General features: G+C 35.8%; 3 protein-coding genes and 1 long non-coding RNA gene across 5 annotated transcripts; 2 read left to right on the top strand and 2 right to left on the bottom strand.

Moving 5' to 3' along the window:
- Positions 1 to 823: 823 nt before the first annotated feature.
- Positions 824 to 4,973, bottom strand: LOC117997261 (uncharacterized). Of its 2 annotated transcripts, none has more exons than XM_034985510.2 (4): positions 4,938 to 4,973; positions 4,104 to 4,493; positions 3,501 to 3,687; positions 824 to 2,700 (listed from the first exon to the last, which is right to left on the bottom strand). In XM_034985510.2, exons 2-4 carry the CDS (start codon positions 4,451 to 4,453, stop codon positions 2,446 to 2,448), a joined length of 792 nt encoding a protein of 263 aa, XP_034841401.1. In that variant the 5' UTR covers positions 4,454 to 4,493; positions 4,938 to 4,973; the 3' UTR covers positions 824 to 2,445. The 2 variants fall into 2 exon arrangements, with proteins under 2 accessions (XP_034841401.1, XP_069354256.1); XM_069498155.1 differs by having other exon boundaries at positions 4,802 to 4,940.
- Positions 4,974 to 5,866: 893 nt separating this feature from the next.
- On the top strand, positions 5,867 to 8,194 carry Mnat9 (microtubule-associated Nat9). The gene is made up of 4 exons (XM_034985516.2): positions 5,867 to 6,046; positions 6,181 to 6,290; positions 7,566 to 7,646; positions 7,847 to 8,194. The coding sequence occupies exons 1-4, from the start codon at positions 5,970 to 5,972 to the stop codon at positions 8,185 to 8,187; spliced, it is 609 nt and encodes a 202-aa protein (XP_034841407.1). The 5' UTR covers positions 5,867 to 5,969; the 3' UTR covers positions 8,188 to 8,194.
- A 5,533-nt stretch (positions 8,195 to 13,727) lies between these two features.
- Positions 13,728 to 15,671, bottom strand: LOC138404785 (uncharacterized). The gene is made up of 3 exons (XR_011238579.1): positions 15,542 to 15,671; positions 14,814 to 14,957; positions 13,728 to 13,859 (listed from the first exon to the last, which is right to left on the bottom strand). It is a non-coding gene; the product is annotated as an uncharacterized lncRNA (long non-coding RNA).
- A 1,208-nt stretch (positions 15,672 to 16,879) lies between these two features.
- CNPYb (protein canopy b) lies at positions 16,880 to 18,264 on the top strand. The gene has a single exon (XM_034985498.2). It carries the CDS (start codon positions 17,118 to 17,120, stop codon positions 18,234 to 18,236), a length of 1,119 nt encoding a protein of 372 aa, XP_034841389.1. The 5' UTR covers positions 16,880 to 17,117; the 3' UTR covers positions 18,237 to 18,264.
- Positions 18,265 to 19,842: the final 1,578 nt, after the last annotated feature.

The following is a 19,842-nucleotide window of genomic DNA, read 5'->3' as shown; positions in this document are numbered from 1 at the left end:
TACTAATACACCTAGTGAGTTGGTAAGTACATCTTTGCGGACTGCTATACCTACGTACAAAGAAATCATCATCATCATCATCATGATCAACCCACGCACCGGCTCACTACAGATCGCTGTTACTCTCACGCGATCACGTACTCATCCGATCCGAATCCGTGAAAATACGGATATAAAAAATCAGAGTTCAGACTACAATGCAGATGTGGATATAGGTATACAATAGAGTGAGCCCGCGGCCAGACATTCGTTATTTTATAAAAGCTGAAAGTTTCTTTGCATATTGCCCCCAACACAGCGAGGAATGATCAGCGACTATGAAGTTTGGATCATGGTGGCTTTTCCAGATAGCAGGTAACAAAAGTGTAAAAAATCTTGATCCAAACTTCATAGTCGCGGATCGTTCCTCCCTGTGTTAGGGACAATATACAGAGAAACTTTCAGTTTTTTTTAAATTAACGAAGGTCTTGCCCTCGCGGGCTCATAATCTATAAGTTGCGGCACTAAAAATCAGAAAATCTAACAGCTGTTGTTCATATCAGTAGCTCTAACTCTATCCGCGGAATGAAGTTAGAATAGCGCTCTCTCTGTTACAATATAAATTGTAACAGAGAGAGCGTATTATTACCATACAAAAACAGAGAAAGTATACTAACTTCGTTCCGCGGATAATTTAGTATGATGCTCCTCATACAAATGATGAGCCCAACAGAGAGAGCGCTACCTATACTAACATTCCGCGGATAGTTTAGAGATGAGACATGTGTCTCATCTCTAAACAGCGCAAAAAGTAAAGAAATAAAAGAAAATAAGTGATGTTTATTTTATCTTTTATTTAATAAGTATACTTATATAAACAAATTACAGTTTCATATTTAAATTACTTAATATTATCTTGGACGGCACAATTACATTGACTGAAAAAACATTGTAAAATTTAAAAATAAATTATTTATAAAGAACAGTATGTCTAAAAATATACCTAAAGTAAATTCTCTTATTATAACTAATTGTAATATAATACGTACCTAATGCGGGAAGTACCGAATGATATTTATTTTGTGTATAATTAAGGCGGTTTTGAGCAGTATTTATTGAAATTTTATTTAATATTTTATATACTAACGTGTATCCTAATAGTTTTAAACTAATAAGATGTTAAAAATGGAAGGTAAAATGGAAGGAATGCTATTTTTAATTGACTTACCTTATGAAATAATTAATTAATTCTAATAATGAAAGTTAAAAAGGCATTAAATTAGTTCTAACAATCTATTAGGTACAAAAAATTGTTTATAAAGATGTGATGATATTAATAAAATTAAATACACCTAAATACCTAATAATAATATAATAAATGCTCGTTGTGAGGGAATTTAATACATATAAAATTACAAGGCTATTTATAATAAAAGCAATTCAAAAAATTAGTAAAGATGGCATTGGTGGGATTTGTCAAGACGAATATCTTACGATTCGCATATAATAATAGCTTGTAAAAATGTAAAAAATAATTATTCTTCTATGATCTTATTCTCTGTAATCTTTGTCTTTTGTAGATATCTAATTTATATTTTGTAATTTTAAAGGTGATTGCTGCAACTCCTTTGGCTTCTTGCAGGTTTTTTCTATCAGCTTTACATGGAATGTTATTTTGAAATACTTTTACCACTGTCCATTGTAAATACTGTTGATACGGTAACTAAAACCCATTAAGTGCTTAACTAAACTGGAGTGTAAAAGTCGGCCTACACTTCTGCCAAACCACGTGTCTTAGTTCAATTTGGAGGTCGGTATTTGATTATGAACCAGTATAAAAATATCCTTTAGTGAAAGAAACATCACATCCTCACCTTAACTTCTACAGTTTCTAGACGATGGCGATCTGTGTAGGTATTTTAAATGCACTCAATTGAAATTTCCGTGAACAATAAAAAAATATGAATTTTTCAAATGATAAAATAATCACTGCAAAAATATTTTGTTGATGGATGGCAACCCTAAATGTCAGCTGATAGTATCAAAGATATAGTATGGCTGATAGATATGAAGTCATAGTTACTTGAATTTTATAAGAAGAGTCGATGCACGAAGTAATAAGTATTTAGTTCGCACTCCAAAATATGTATATGAAGCAAATACCTACTTATCGCTATCCCACTTCTACCAAATTATAACTAGAAGTTGGATACCATTGGTGACAAATAGGTATTACGAGTGCAAACTCCACTTTTACCTAGAACTTCGTGACGTCATTGTGTACTGATAGCACGTCTCTGTGTGTGTACCCTGATTGTGTGCGTATTGTTTAAGGTAGTGTTAGCTAATTTTGTCGTTTGCGTGCACCCCGAAAGTGACACAATTTTTTGCAAAAAAATTATAATAGTGTGTATATATATGGTGTGCAGTTGGACTCAATACTTAATGCTTAAACTATTGGCACATTTATTGACCGCAGCATGTTAGTACTTCTCTTTCCTTATACGCCCTCAAGGCTGTATGCACGGCAACTACTATCCACAGGAACACTGCAAACCAAGTAGTAATCAATGCAATTTGCAGTGCAATGCCGGTGTTGATGAAGTTGCCTCTACGGCTATTAACCGCGTCCTTCTGGATATAGTCCATAAAGTCGAAAATCGATTGGCAGGATAAACGGAAGTGGATCGTGGTCGCGTGGTCTCCCGTGGCGTGAACTTGCTGCAACATTAATTTTATAATTTACACTCCATCTGTGTGCTCAATAAAAGATTTCAGGTTTGACATCTCACCAATGTTGATAGAATTTGAATCTAAACACAATAACATCTTAGTAAAAAGGACTTAACGTTCTTTGATTCAAAGTCAAATATTCAGTACCACCTATTTAAATTTCACAGCGTTACTGCTTGGGATGCTGGCTGTACATGTATGGACGAATTTGAGCGCTAACACAAGGAAGTTAAGGTCCATTTTACTTTAAAGCTGAAATTATTAGACGCTTGAATTCTATCAAGGTTGGTGAGAAGTAAAATCTCATACTAAGCACACTGTTTCTAATATCGTCAACTGATAAAGAGGTAAAGTTGGTGAGTTTGTTTGTAGGAACCACTGATGCGATTTTTAAAAATTCTTTCACCAGTAGAAAGCTACATTATCCCTGAGTGTCATAAAAAAATTAAAGGTCCCTGCGAAATTGTAATAAGCTACCCGTGCGAAGCCGGGGCGGGTCGCTAGTCGTCAATAAAGAATATATTTATTATCTATTTATTTGATTGTTGTCGAATAATAAAAACAATTTTCAAATGAATTGCCCATATACCCTACCCACGGAATGAAGTTAATATCTCTCTCTCTGTTTGGCTCTATCATTTGTAAGGGTATGTAACAGAGACAGCGCTTAACTGACTTATCCGCAGAATGTAGCTAATATAGCGCTCTCTGTTTTTGTATGGGATTAGGTAGAGAGAGCTGAAACTTGATTCAGTAGATATGGTATAGAGTAGGTGATACTAACTTACCCTAACTAAATACCCTCTATACTGCGTACAAGTCTTGATGAAGCCATCCGTCATGATTGCAGCATGCACAAGGTTGTAAATAGCGAACACAGCCGCTAAGCAGGCATTTGGTATCCAGCAGAATATCACTCCATCGCTCTGGGCAGGCACCCGTGCTCGCGATGTTACTATTATTGATTCTCCTTCACTGAAACAAAAATTCAAAGACAAAATTTTAAGACTATCTGATGCATGCGACGTGGATTGACTTTATTAAAACATCATGTGGAAATCACTCACTCTCCATGTCTTACTAACTAATTAACTGTAACCATGCAAAAAGTCATGTTGATCTATTACTAATTAACTATCTCATCTAATCTAAAATCTGAATTAACTATAACCATGCAAAAAGTCATGTTGATCTATTACTAATTAACTATAACCATGCAAAAAGCCGTGTTGATCTATAAGTAAACTGATTTTGATCAGTGTTCAAGCAGTAAAAAGTATTGTCTTTATAGATACAGTAGTTTGTGGCTAGAGCACAAATTGCGCAACAGAGTGGAACATTTCAGATTTTGTCATTAAAAGATGTACAAAAATGAACAAAGATTTACATACATTTCTTCAACAGTAGTAGACTTCTCACTTTCATATTTGCCAATATTATTGATACAAACTCTGTACATATGAAACAACGCCATAACTAGAGCATACACCAATATTGGCAATGGGGCAAAGATAGCATACAAGCAGTATGAATCACGCCCACCGTTGAAGTACTGGAATGTACTGACACCATAAAATATACAGCCACAGTTGGTGTTCTCTAGCCAATTGCCCGGACAGACGTCCAAGGTTTGCCGCCAATGGTTGTAAGGTATGGCCACACATATTGCAGATGTTACGAGTAAAACTGTCAACAAAGTGTATGCCCAGCAAAGGCGTTTCTCTGTCTCATATTGGTTCATTTTATTAAATTGGTCTTAATTCATTGCCTTATTGCTTTACCTGAAAATAAGTTGTTTTAAAAATGTTAAGTATGGATAAGTATTCAATAACTCAATTCAAAATGCTAACAGGTGCGATTTTGCACCTCTTGATTGAAAATCGTCGTATGATACAGGCGTTAAGGTACCCTGCCTTCGTAAATCGTATCACAAGGAACTATTGTGAGTGAAGTAATGGAGAGCTTTAAAACTATGCCTGTTGTGAGCATGGTATGGTTATTAGTAACTAGACCTTGATTAAACTTAGGTATTGCGAACATTTGGTTAGATGAACATGTTAAGTACAAAAAAAGTTTTTTAGGTACAAACTTTAAACACTTTGGGTACCAGTTAATTTAACATAGGGATATTATCATTTATTGGTTGTAACACAATTTTACTGAATTTTTGAATAAATTTGTAATTTCTAAAAAATCTTCTAAAACAAAAAAATTACAAAACTTACAAGTTTTCTGTCTTGAGTATCAGTGATTGATAACACCACTAACACGATAACAACAAAGGATTGTCAACATCACAGATTAATAGGAATTGGTCAACATTGATGAAGAGCGGTGCCAATATAATCACTACGTTTTAAGCGGTGCGAGAAACGCGTTGCCTACGGACGAAGCAGAGCGGCAGCCACAGAATACATTTACTCCAAGCGGCAGCAAAGTAGAACCCGTAGATAGAGTAATAAAGGTAGATACATGAACGTTTGCTTTCTCATTCACACTAAAAAGAGAGCACAGATAAAGTTACTAATGTGATAAACAGAGACGCAGCTAACCTATTTTTTGTCCCTTATCGTGTAACCGGTTTTTTTCAAGACTACATACCTACAAGGAATGCAACTTTAGTTGCAAAACAAACTTTGAGAATTCGTGGCGTCATTGTATTTCTCATTAGTTATTTACTATTTTTCACATAAAAACGTTTAATACATGTATTGTTGATCGGTTAATACAAATATTGACTACTGAACAATGATAATAATTGTCGTGTTATTCATCGTTACGTCGTATCGCTATCTCATACGCGGTTACACAATACATCAATCTACCTTTATAACTCTATCTACGGTAGAACCACAGCTAACCATAATCTACTCTGTGGAACTAACTTCCTTGGTTTCCACGGTTTCCAGTTTCCAACAAAGAGTATATAACTATAATCACTACCAAGATCGTCTGTAGTGATCTGCGATCACTACGGTCAAGAAGAAGAGAAATTGATTCTTAATCTGAGGTTTGGACTGATGGCTGTGGTGACCACAGACCAATGACAGGAGTTGCACAATCAGTTGCCAATTTTTATTTCTGGTCGGTGGTTGCCAATATGTTATTGGTCTGTGTTGCCAATGGACCTTATATGGACCACAGACCAATAACATATATGGACCATCAATGGACAATAGAAGACAGTGGTTTTAATTTTTTTTCTTAAATTCAGATCGCAAACAACAGAACATGCAAAATACGATATTTTATTGATAATGAGAGTCAATAGTAATTCTCAAATAAAAGGACTAAACGTTTTCTTAGTTCCTTACAGAAATTATCATGTACCAAAGTAAGTAGGCACCCCTTGTTTACCTTCTATGTTTGGACTTTTTGCCTTTCAATATATTAATCAAAAGAATAATTATAAATTACTTAAGCTTTAAGTCCCTTTTTAAATGGTGAAAAATGAATTAATTTCAACAGATATCATAACTGGATGAAGTCTGAAGAGCTTCAAAAATTGACAGCATCTGAACCGCTTACTTTAGAAGAAGAATATGAAATGCAAAAATCATGGAGAGATGATGAGGATAGTAAGAATTATTGTAATTTTTAGAGTCCCGCACCAAAATTATAAAAACCGGCCAAGGCCTGAAATCCCAGATGTGTCAAAATAATTTTTAAAATGTATTATTTTTGTAAATATATCTAAAATTTCTCGGTCGTTTCGCACGCGCTTTTATTATGGGTTAATGATACCCATAGCTTTTTCCGCATGAATTCAGGTTTTTAAAAATACATGCAAACTCTTTGATTTACTGGAATAAGAAACCTGTGTCCATTTCTGGGATGCAAGCTATCTCTGAATAGTGCCAGAAGATGGGTTGTGGCAATGTAATAGACAGATACGCTTTCGCATTTCTGGCTCTGGCCATGCTATATAACTAAGCTTAGTTTTTAGATAGTCCCAGTCACAAAAATGGTCTTAAACTGACAACTTTGATGGCCCCCATAATTATAATATTTCTTTATTTTTTTATGATAAAAAAGATATTCATACTCTGCTCAATGATACCATTGATACCCCACATGCTAGGGTGAGATTTTTTCTGCTTTTTCATGTATGTGCGTGCCCTGCGCTGAAAATGAATTCAATTGAATTTCTAATCCATTTTGTATTGTATAACACGGGTACACTGTACATACCACGATTAATTAGGCGATTTTTAACTGCCGATATTTCGATTCATGCAACTGAATTATAGCCAATGAAATAAGCTTTATAGCCAATGAAATAAGCTTAAAATCATTAGTTTTAATCCTTTACTCAGTTTTGGGTCAATGTTCTACACCAAATACCAAAATTTCAGGGTTGTAACTCATTAATTACACTAGGAGCTAAAGACCTGTGACAGACAGACAGACAGCAGTAATATTAATAAGGCTGCTTTTTAACCCTTTGGGTAAGGAACCCTTAAAATTGAACTCATAATATAGTGTGTCTAAGTTTGTTTGCACATTCTAAAATAGATTTTCATTTATCTTTAAGCTACAAAGTTTGCTAATCGAAAAATCTGACAGTTGATACCTTAGATGTTTATAATATGAATTTTCCAGGGAATATAAAACATGGTTTCTAACTAGCATAGGGTTTTAGTTAGCAATATATCTTTACAAACTTAGTTTTGTGGTCAGAAATAATAGGGATTTGTTTTTGAGATGGTAGATTAGTTTAACTAAATAACTATTATTAAGTTTCTTTCCAACCTACAGAACCCTCAGTGCCAACTCTATCTCACATTTGGCCAGTTTTTATATATAATAAAAACCAGCAATATTTAACATTTTCATGTTTTTCTTGTTTTCAGAATGTACTTTTATTATTTTAGACAAAAAGGTTTATGATGAAAAGAAAAATAAAGATGGTAAGGAAGAGGATTTTGAAATAGGTATGTTATATTATTCTATTTAGTAACAATAAACTTACAGCCTAATAAAAACTGGTATATTGATATCATAACGAAGCTTGATACTTAATATCTTTAAGATATGACTCAGTGCATGATAAATGATCCTCCCCTTTACTTCATCAAGATCCGAAACAAAATGAAAAATAATACAATTACAAATTTTTTTGGTCTCTTTTCAGAGTCAATGATCGGAGACACCAATATATTTATAATCAATAAAGATACTGCAACTGCAGAAATAGAAATAATGATAGCAGAAAAATTTGCCAGAGGGAAAAAATTTGGTTGGGAGGCAGTTATTTTAATGATGCTATATGGTATAAAATATATTGGTATAAAAGAGTATGAAGCAAAAATATCTCTTATAAATGCTGTTAGTTTAAATATGTTTAAAAAACTGGGTTTCGTGGAACAGTCGCAAAGTGAAATATTTCAAGAGGTAACATTACAAAAAAATGTATCAGAAGACTGGACTAAATGGTTACATAGACAATTTTATTTTGAAGTACAAAGTTTATAAAAATATTTAGTATTTTATTCTTATTCGTGTAATGCCTGGAGTCTGGACCTTTGATTGGAACTTTATTATTAGATATTTTAAGTTGTAGAGCACCGCTTTGCAGTCAGCACATACAGACGTTTGGAAAAGAGGTTGATAGATTTGGAATACACAAGACTTGCCAAAGGAGCTCTGGTCGACTGGTAGGCATGGCTCTCTTAACGATACGATCAAAGCCACCACACACACAAACACAGTCTATTGTGGCAAGGTCTTGCCAAAATAGACATTCCTACGCTTATTGATTGCCGGCAGGGATTGATGGCAACAGACCTGATGGATTGACGCTGGTTCCCTGGGAACGGGGACGGGCGCTAATGTGGAACGCAACATGCTTGACATATTGGCCCCGTGTCATATCAGGGAGATAGTATCAAGACCGGGAGCCACAGCAGAAATGGCTGAAAACGACAAACGGCGCAAGTATGCCTCTCTTATCGAGAGTTACATTTTTGTTCCGTTTGTCGTGGATACTCTGGGGCCATGGAGTACCTACATGGCTTAATGCAAAAAACACTTTTAAGTACGAGACATTTCACCGCGATTAATAGCCTCATCTAGTAGCAGAAGGGCTGGCTCATTTTTTGCGCAACGAATCAGCCTGGCTATCCAGCGCCGAAATTCAGCCAGTATTCTTGACACCATTCCACGCGTGCATGATTTATATTATTATTAATTGTAGTATTAAGATATAATAAGGGCTAAATACAAATAATGGGGCCGATTCTCTAGGCGGTTTTCTAATTTTAAAATGTCTAATATTAGACTTAGAAAGGTGTGTTATTCTGAAAACCCACTTAAATGACAGGTCTAACCTAAAATTGAATTTGACAGCACTAAACTATTCAATTTAGATTTTAAAGAGCAAAAGTTATTCTGTTGCACGAACTAAATGCCTAAATTAAGAAACGTCAACCTAAAATTTTCTAAAATTAGAGTGGACCTCGCGAGGTGCCCACTAAATTTAAAGAGTCTGCTTAAATGGCAAAATGGACGTGTTTTGAAAGAAATATTTTTATTTGAGTTAAGAATTGTTATATTTAAGATAAAAAAAGTGTCTTACAAGTGTTTTAATTAAATTTAAACTTTATAAAATGGAAATATACGTGGTTTCTCTGGCTCGTCGTTAATTCGCAAAAAATAAATAGGTTGGTTATCTACTTTGTTGTCTAAGAGTATCAGACACCTCCACAGACATCCTGGCGGCTTCAGCAAGGCAAACCTAAGATCCTTAAGTCTCCTTATTTCTTAACTAGCAAGTGGCAGCTGTTCGAAAATCCTGTGGGACTAGGATACTTTTCTTTAGGTACTTAGCTTACCTACCTACCTAATAAAAGTAGCCTATAAGTATATCCTTCACTAGTATGTGTCCTTGTGAAAAATCTCTGTGCCCAACTAGGTTAGATGCATAAAGGAACATACCCAGAGACAAAAACTTGCATAGGTATTAGGTAGCTACCTAAATATTAGTGTGAACAAAATCTTTGCCAATTAGGTATGCCAAGGTAAAACTTGATGCCTTGTTATCATTATCAATGAGATTAATTCCTACTACCTACTACTTATTGCTAAACATATCAAAAATAAAGCAGAATAAGTGTGGTGGTAGAGTAGTAGTTAGTAGTACTTATAATAAAGTTTAAGTTCTAAAATCTTAATGAGTTCACCTAAAGGTTTATTTATAGGCTAAATTAACAGATTTTACATTTAGTTATGTCTTATACTTACATACCCCTAGTATTGAACTAAGTACTTGAGTAGTACCCAGTTACTTCTTTATTTTCAACTCAGTAGATACCTACCTGCTTGAAAGACTACCTATTACCTGCATAAGTAGGTACTTGCTAACTACAGTACAGTATAGATAACTACAACTAACTGACTTAGCCTGGGTTCACTTTAATCATCTGATAAGTTTTAGTTGAGAAGTACCTAGTAGATACATCTTGTAATTCCTAAACATATCATGATAGGATCTTGTTGAGTTTACCTATATAGGTATACCCATACCCATATGGGTATCACATTTCAGGTTAACTAGCTGACCTGCCTGAGTTGTACCTGCCCCAGCTTTGTTCGGGTGGAATAAGTACCTATGTAAGTATCTGAAAATTATGTCGTAGTGGTCTATATAGGTACTTAAAGTAAACGTTCCTTACATGCAAATTCTCAAGTTTTTAAACTCAGCAGCTTAATAAATTACTAGACTCAGGAGTCAGCAGCTTATATGCTGACGTCAGTCAGTCAGTTTATATTTTTACATTTACATAATATGTACAGAAGAGAGAGAGAAAAGCTAGGACTTCTCCATAACGTCCTCAAAAATGTGTGAAGTCTGCCAATCCGCACTTGGTCAGTGTGCTAGATTTTGGCCAAAACACCTTATTCTGAGAGGTGACCCGTGCTCAGTAGTAGTGACCCGGCGATGGATTGATAATGATGATGATGATGTACTGACCTAGCTACCTGCCTTTAGGTCAACGGGAAGTATAGGGTACTTCCCGTTGACCTTGGGTTTCATGACAGACAACAAAGTGATCCTATAATGGTTCCTTGGAGGTATGGAACCCATAGTTAGAAGAGAAATAACGTCAAAAAATAATTTGATTTCTTTTATCTTTTCTAGATCTATTTTATTGAAAACTAGCTGACTAAAGTTTTCTACACATACCTATAATTCTAAAAATTAATACAGAAATCTATAGACTCAACCTTTATTTAGTTTGAAATCTATAGATCTCTGACTTTGCATAGACTTAAGATACTGATAAAAGAGACAGAGTTATATCATTGGCATAAATCTGTCTCGTTTTAACCGAAACTTAAGTCAGAGCAAAGTCAAAGTATGCTCTCTACACATATATGCTTAAAGTATTATGTTTTAACTATGTCTAGTCTGAGCTAATTCAAAGTATAGGTACTCTATAGATTTTAGCCAAAAAATATGCAAACCTCAAAAAATGTTTTTATAATTGTTATGGCGAAGTCTGCATTGAAATTGATATAAATAGGGACTGAAAACTAATTTTGAACTATTTATACCTATAGATTATAAATTTCATTTTCAGGTAGTAGTAGTAGTACAACTTAGTCATACTACAGCTGCTCAGTATGATGGAGGCAAGAATTTCCTAACAAAAGCAAGAAAACTTCAATCAGATGATTAACAATTACTTTTATTAAATAAAATAATAAAATAATAAACAAATGTTTCATTCTGTACTGTACATAATTAATATTTATTTCAATAACATTTAAATAAAAATTAAGTTTAGGAAACAACTGTTCATTTTTGGTAGATGAGTGACGGAACATCTTTTTAACTCGCAGACTCCATATACTTGGTTTCATGAAATGGGCTGAAATAAAAATTATCAACGTTGAAAGTTTGTTATGATGATGTGTTCAAAGGTCTAATGTATGCTACACTTCAATTTTTTGCTATGCATACTAGCTGTTTTCTATGCAATTAAGCATCACTTTCTTTAACGGTGAACCAAACCATTGTGAGGAAACCTACATGCCTGAGAGTTCTCCATAGTGTTCTCAAAGGTGTGTGAAATCTGTCAATCTGCACTCGGCCAGAGTGGTGGACTATGGCCAAACTTCCCGTTTTGAGAGGAGACCCCTGCTCAGTAGTGAGCCGGCAATTAGTTGATCGTGTGATGATACTAACTGTCGCCTGTAATTATTATTTTTATATAGGTATGCTACACTTCCATTTTTTGCTATATTATAATATGTACTAGCTGTTTAATAAGCAATTAAGTATCACTTTCTTTAACCATGAAGGAAAACATTGTGAGGAAACCTACATGCCTGAGAGTTCTCCATAGTGTTCTCCAAGGTGTGTGAAGTCTGTCAATCTGCACTTGGACAGAGTGGTGGACTATGGCCATTCTCTTCTCATTTTGAGAGGTGAGCTGGCAATGAGTTGATCATTATGATGATACCAGCTGTTACCTGTTATTATTATTATTATACACGTAGGTATATACATTCAATCTTGATCTTGTAGGTACTTTCATGCCTTAAATCACATTACCGCCTTAGTTTGTTGAATTCATAGCAGAATTCATGGATACCTCGTTCCACGTCCTTGCACGCCAGATTTGTAAGTATACCGCCAAGTTTCAGAACTTCCTCGCTGTATATTCCTTTACCTGTATATTCAATGTACTCTGTGGCAGTCAGTTATTTAGAATGATTGCTTTTCATCTGTTTGCATTGATTTCCTTATTAACAAGAGTTTGACAATTAGGTACCTCGGTGATTTCGAGGTAAGGTAGGTAGGTAAGATTCCAAGCAAAATTCTTTGCTTTTATCTATTTTATGCACATAACCACTATTTTCACAAAGTTTTGTAACAAAAACTAAGATTCTTTATCCACAAAACATAAAGAAATTAGGTTAGAAATTATATTTGCAACAAAAATAATAGATCAGTTTTTTAACTGGTTTTACGGCTCTGGGTTCTAGCACTTTTGATCAAAGACTTAAGCCTACTTCACACGATAAAATGAACAAAACTTCAATTTTCGACACTTTTATTGTGATTCGACCTAAATAAATCAAGTAAAGTTATTATTTTTGTATTTCAAGTAACATCGTTCGATATTTTTCGCAAAAAATAGTTTTAAGATTAAAGGGGAAAATCAAACACAACATTAGTGCAGTTCTTGTTATCTTAAATAGCAACACTTACTATTCAATTCAAACGTCATTTTAGACGGCCATTTAGGATGTTTAAATTTAGTTGAAGCAAAATTGCGAATGCAGCTTAGAAATAGAAATCCTAAAATTAAAGAATCTAAAATTTAGTTTAGGTTTAGGTTAGGGTACAACAGAATTAGCACCAATATGTAGCTTTAAGCCCTTTAAATTATAGCTAGTAACCACAGAGTACATTTGCTAGTAACCACCAGTGTTTCCATGTACACGGTAATTACCACGGACCAATAACATATAGGATACAGACCACCAACTCCATAGACGATGTTTGTTTCAGTAGTAAGGGGAAGTGGGAGGCAAGGAATTTATATAACAAATTGTCATTGTTGTAGTGATCGTCTGTCTCACATTTTATTGGTTTTTACTATGAGAATCCACAGGACCATCTCTTTCTAACTTTATATAATATATAGCAATTATATGCCCAGTAGGTCGATTTCGTAAAACCTGCATCAATCATTATTACAATCTCAATTGTTCTGATTGGCTGAATTTGTGCGATTCTTGTTGCAACAATGCATTGTAGCCAATAGTGAGCGAGCGTTAACCAATCAGAGATGATTGCGATCGTGACATTGTAGCTGTCATTCTCCCGCAATCGCGCAGCGGATTGTCGTAAATTAGGGATGGCGTGACAGCAGGAAAACCGTAACTTTTTAGTGATGTCATTTTAACGGTTTTGCTATTAATTACCGATTTTCAGTATTTATCGGTAATCCTACTAATAATTTATTAAGGAATTTAGTTTTTCAAAAAAAAAATTAATCAAATTTATCAAAATATAAAAACTTTATTTAGAATAGACAATAACCATGTTCCAGTTGTAGTTGACGATAAGTGTTCATCTGTATTCTTAAGCTGTGGGCCACATCTCTGCTGAAGACTTGCGCAGCAAGTTTCACCTGTAATGCATAGTTATTTTTTTATAGATAATTATGTTAATAAACTAAATTTGATGATGCAATTTAGATTTAAAGTAGACATTGGGTTTAAAATATAATTAAAGAATTTAAATGAGTAGTTTGGAAATTCATTAGGATTCAAATTTTTGTTCAAAAAATTATCTTTTATACTCATAATTATACTATCCTAAACATAATTATACTATCCTAAACCTTATTATCCTAATCCTAATGTTAATATTATAAACTAGCCGATGCCCGCGACTTCGTACGCGTGGATTTAGGTTTTTAAGAATCCTGTGGAAACTCTTCAATTTTCCGGGATAAAAAGTAGCCTATGTCCTTCCCCGGGATGCAAGCTATCTCTGTACCAAATTTTGTCAAAATCGGTTGAACGGTTGAGCCGTGAAAAGCTAGCAGACAGACAGACAGACACACTTTCACATTTATAATATTAGTAGTGTGGATGTTTGGATGTTTGTTACTCAATCACAAAAAACAGCTGAACGGATTTGGATGAAATTTAGAATGGAGATAGATTATACCCTGAATTAACATATAGGCTGCTTTTTATCCCGGAAAATCAAAGAGTTCCCGCGGGATTTTGAAAAATGAAAATCCACGCAGTCTCTGGCATCACCTAGTATGCTCATAATTATCTTCGACACTATTGGGCGCCGACCCTGGTTATTGGTACTTCTTGTTTTTATGGTGTCTATGTGATCACGTGAAGAGATTTTTGTAAGCTGAAACTTAAAATTGACCAACAACAGGGTCTACAACCCATAGTTTCAGAGACAGTGCTTTCAAAAACGTGATAACATAGACACCACGAAAACAAGAAGTTTTAGTACCAATAACTAAGGTCTGCGCACCATAGTTTTATTGGATTTTTTCCATGGCAAGGACATTATCACAAAGCTATTGTTACAAAACAAATGTTCAGTTACTTGCCTTCAACTTGTCATATCAATTTGGTTTCACATGCTTGTCTGTTAATTTGGTAGACCATCCAACACCTGCCACACCATCAACAGCAAACAGCTTCTCGATGTAGTCCCACTGAGCACGCTGACTCCCGATGAGCAAGTCCTTCTTCTGAAAATTATTGTGGAAACATTTCAGTAAATGTGGGACATATATATGATATATTTAAGACTCAGTGGTTGAGAGTAATGAGTAATAGAAGTTGTTGGCTCTAAAATATAGGACTTGAAATAACAGAAGCTTGCTCATTCCTACTTTGTTTGTCTGTTTGTGAAGTCGATGGGATATCGACTATGTTAACATCGAGGGGTTTACCAGTCTGTAAAGGGGATATCTCTAGAAATTTGTCAATTTTAAAATGTAGGTACTATACCAGTGGCCCTACCGCGGTTGTTTGACAGCTACAATGTCACGATCGCAATCATCTCTGAATGGTTAATGCTCGCTCACTATTGGCTACAATGCATTGTTGCAACAAGAATGGCACAAATTCAGCCAATCAGAACAATTGAGATTGTAATAATGATTGATGCAGGTTTTAGACAATCGCCCTACTGGGTTTTTAAAAGACTGTGTAATATGCAAATTCAGCGTGGGAATTGAATCTTTTGTCAATCTATTATTTACGATATACCGAGGTAAGAAATGGGATTCGCAAATCCTGACATTTTTTAATTGCCTAAGGGAGTACTTACGCAAATATGTACAGTTAATCAACCATGCTTTCCATCTAGTTGTGTCGGTAAAAGGTACGGCGTGTAAATGTAGGGTGCTTTTACACTTAGGTACACTACACTGCCTCATATCAGATAAAAAGGATACTAGGTATTTAGAAACACTAACATATTACTAAGCCTAAATTAGGCAGGCAAGTTTAAAGAGCACATCACTATATCTCCCAATTAAAACAAAAACATAAAAAACTGAAAATAGAAATATAAAATGAATATCCTGTTATAACTGCAGCACACTTCAAGGTTTAAACTCTCGCAATGGATTAAGGACTAGAAAAATTGAGTTTTTTAGGTTAGGTTATAAAATCTCTCAAAACCGACATGTTTTTATTTCGAAATTCTATGTAATGAAAGCCGATTGGATCTAATCACCGACCAATAAGATTTTAGCAAAAAATATCATAGGTGTGCTGTATGTACATGTGCCTTTAATACTGTGTGAGTGGAGCGAGATAGTCCTGTGGATTTCGAAAGAGGAATAGAAAGTGCGAAAGAAATGGACTGATGCATCTTTTATGGCCCTCAGTTGACAGGGCCTGTAGGATAGTAATTACCGTAGATGCACCGTAATTCAGCCCTAATCTACCGTCAAGGTAATATGGCCATTACCTTGACCGTGTCACCGTAATGCAAAATCACGTTAAAAATTCATAATATACTGCGTAATAGTAGTATTTCGTCCTTATTCAAGCAATTAGGAAGGAGTAAAATGTAAAACTAATGAGATTTAACAAAATATTAATATGAATAAATCCGTATATGAAAAAGATATTGCTATGCTAGGAGAGTCAGATTCAGAATAATATTAATAGCTGATTAAAAAGCTAATTCGTGACGTTTTTTCTTTTAAAAATGACACGGTAATTTACACGGTATTCTTTTAGCTAATCCACCGTAATTTAATCTAGAAACACCGTAATTTTAACCCTTGAACACGGTAATTCTCAATTTACATATGGAAACACTGGTAACCACCGACCAGAAATAAAAGCTAGTAACTATAATATAATATTTTCGCGCACAAAGAGAAGCAAACGACCACGACTATAAGTAAGCTACAGTGCGACAAGGCTCTCTTGGCACTTGAATGCCACTGTTGGAGAACAAAGGCTGAATATTCATGGAGGATGATGGAGAATAGGTATTCAAACAAGAACAAAGGGGACACTTGACGGCATCGTTAGTTCCGATTTTTGCCACGCGCCAAGATAGCCTTGTCGCACTGTATTGTCAGTGACAACCACAGACGACTGACCTGACAAGCAAGCTGACATTTTTAGATTTTTTTACTTTGTTTTGATGAGGTTTAGTAATTGGCAGTAATTGGTTAGAAAATAGAAATCTTGAATTGAAATAGTGAGTGGAAAGAAGTTTAATTATTTTATTTTGAAAGTTGAATCTGCCTTTTTCTTTAAACGAGATGGTAGGACTACCTTAACTTTAGTAATTAACTTGTAAAAGCGGCGCTCAAGTAACCATTATTATTAGCACTTGGAAGTCACAAGTCAAAGCTTTGTATTTATCTTAGAGATAGACAATGTTTTTTGATAAAATAATTTTATTAGTGGTTTGCGCAACTTCCATCCTTTGTAGTCGCGATGTGGAAGTGAAAACCGAAGAAGATTTAGGTGTTAAATACGCAAACCGTTGTGAAGTGTGTAAAGTATTGGCCACGGAGTTGCAAAGCAGACTCGAAGAGACCGGTAAGGTTCACGATGTCATTGAAATAGGATATTCACTAGACGACGTGCAGCCAAAGAAAAAAACTAAATATCAGAAATCTGAGTTGAGATTAATTGAGTCGATAGATGGGGTCTGTGACAGGATTCTGGAGTACAATATACATAAAGAGCGTCAGGACAGTTCACGGTTCGCAAAGGGTATGAGTCAAACGTTTAAAACTCTTCATGGACTCGTTGACAAGGGGGTCAAAGTCGACTTGGGTATTCCTTATGAATTATGGGACAAGCCGTCTGCTGAAATTACACACATGAAAACACAGTGTGAAAGTCTTTTGGAGGACAATGAAGAAGCCATAGAATATTGGTACTGGAACCTGCAGGGGACAAAAGACTTGAAGCTTCACTTGTGTAGCGATCATGCTTTGAAAGATACTGACAAGTCGTGCTTGTTTGAAGACGAGAGTTTGAAAGGTGATCGTGGAGGAAGTACTGAATCAGACAATAAGGAAAAGCCAAAACTGAAAGATGCATCACCCAAATCAAGCGAGTTAAGAGACAAGAAAAAACTAAATTCTGAACAGGTAAAACCTGTTGAAATGGAAAATATCCTAGACTCAGAAGATGATTTGGATGAAGAAAGATTGTTAGATGGTGAAGATGATAATAATAATGATGATTATCAAGTGCCAAAACAAAAGACAGTTGACCGAGCTGAAAAAAAGAGGCCAAGAAATAAATATATTGAGGAAAGTCTTTCCAATAAACCCAGTCAAGGAAAATTAGAGAACAACAAGCAAAGAGCTGAACAAAGTGATAGTTACCGGACGGAACCAACAGAGTATGTTAAAAAGCAGTTACAAGAGGAAGAAATGCTCAAAAAAATTACAAATGAAGCTGAAATTAACATTCCACTTAAAAATGAAGAAGTATGGGTTCTAGAAAATGAGCTTAGATCAGAGAGGGAGGAACTTTAAATAGTCCCATCGTTACCAATAACCATGCCATTAAAGGTTCGTACGCACCTGAGCGGCGCGGCGCGGCGCTTCAGTCCGACTGCAGAACGCGTCACCTCAGGCCGCTCGACGGTGCCTACCGCACTACAACTTCAGTACGCGGCACCTCGCGTCACTTGCGCGTCACTTTTATACCCGTTCGCGTACGAGCGCGAAGCGCCGCGCCGCGCCGCTGGGTATGTCGCACTAGCGTCACTGCACTGCGCGTCGCTTCGCTGCGCTTCAAAATATTCTCTCCAGCCGTGCCGCGCGGCAACGCGCGGTGAAGCGCTGTGCAGCGCCGCTCTAGTGCGATATGCGCCATACAAAATGATAGAAATGATATTTTGAAGCTCTGTGCCGCGACGTGCAGCTCGCTGAAGCGCCGCGCCGCGCCGCTTAGGTGCGTACGAACCTTAATAATTCTGAGATTTAAGGTTCGTACGCACCTGAGCGGCGCGGCGCGGCGCTTCAGCGAGCTGCACGTCGCGGCACAGAGCGTCAAAATATCATTTCTATCATTTTGTATGGCGCATATCGCACTAGAGCGGCGCTGCACAGCGCTTCACTGCGCGTTGCCGCGCGGCACGGCTGGAGAGAATATTTTGAAGCGCAGCGAAGCGACGCGCAGTGCAGTGACGCTAGTGCGACATACCCAGCGGCGCGGCACGGCGCTTCGCGCCCGTACGCGAACGGGTATAAAAGTGATGCGCAAGTGACGCGAGGTGCCGCGTACTGAAGTTGTAGTGCGGTAGGCACCGTCGAGCGGCCTGAGGTGACGCGTTCTGCAGTCGGACTGAAGCGCCGCGCCGCGCCGCTCAGGTGCATACGAACCTTTAATTGAAATTTAGATAATCTGCTATCATTTTTGATGATTTTTTTAAAGAACTTTATTTTATACCTAAATGTGATGAAATCATTAATTTAAGTTGGAATATAAGACTATTTAATATTAATTTATGGATATGTTTTTATTGAAGTGTAGACTACTAGTGAGCTGTGTGAATGTGTTCACCAATAGACCATGAGTGATGTTATGCATCTGTCTGCTAGCTTTTAAGCAATTAACCTACTTTGACGAAACTTGGTACAAATATAGCTTGCATCCCGGCAAGGAACATAGGCTACCTTTTGTCCTGGAAAATCAGTTCCCACAGGCTTTTTAAAACTTAATTCCACATGGATGAAGTCGCTGGCATCAACTGTTGGGTAGAATGATACCTTACGTCCTATACGGATATAGGCATATGCAAATATAGGCTACTTTTTACCCTGGAAAATCAAAGTTACCTTGGGTTTTTAAAAACCTAAATCAACACAGTTAAAGTCGCTGGCATTATCTAGTAGGTAATGTAAAAACTATTACATGTCTCATGTCTGCTCTGCTCATCTTCATTTCTTACTGGAAAGTCACCCTCAGGGTTGCAGACTTGTACATAAAATCAACTGATTTGTCTGTATACTGTAATCAGCATTTAAAATAGTTGATAAGAATATAATTTATTGTAATTAATGTATTAGAATGAGTACAATTGTTATGTTAAAATCTTATATGGATTGAAACTGTCAGATCACATAAAATAAAATA

The sequence above is a fragment of the Maniola hyperantus genome, chromosome 4, assembly GCF_902806685.2.
Source record: "Maniola hyperantus chromosome 4, iAphHyp1.2, whole genome shotgun sequence".
NCBI lineage: Eukaryota > Metazoa > Arthropoda > Insecta > Lepidoptera > Nymphalidae > Maniola > Maniola hyperantus.
Note: the sequence above shows the minus strand (reverse complement) of the source record. Positions and strands in the feature narration are given on the sequence as shown.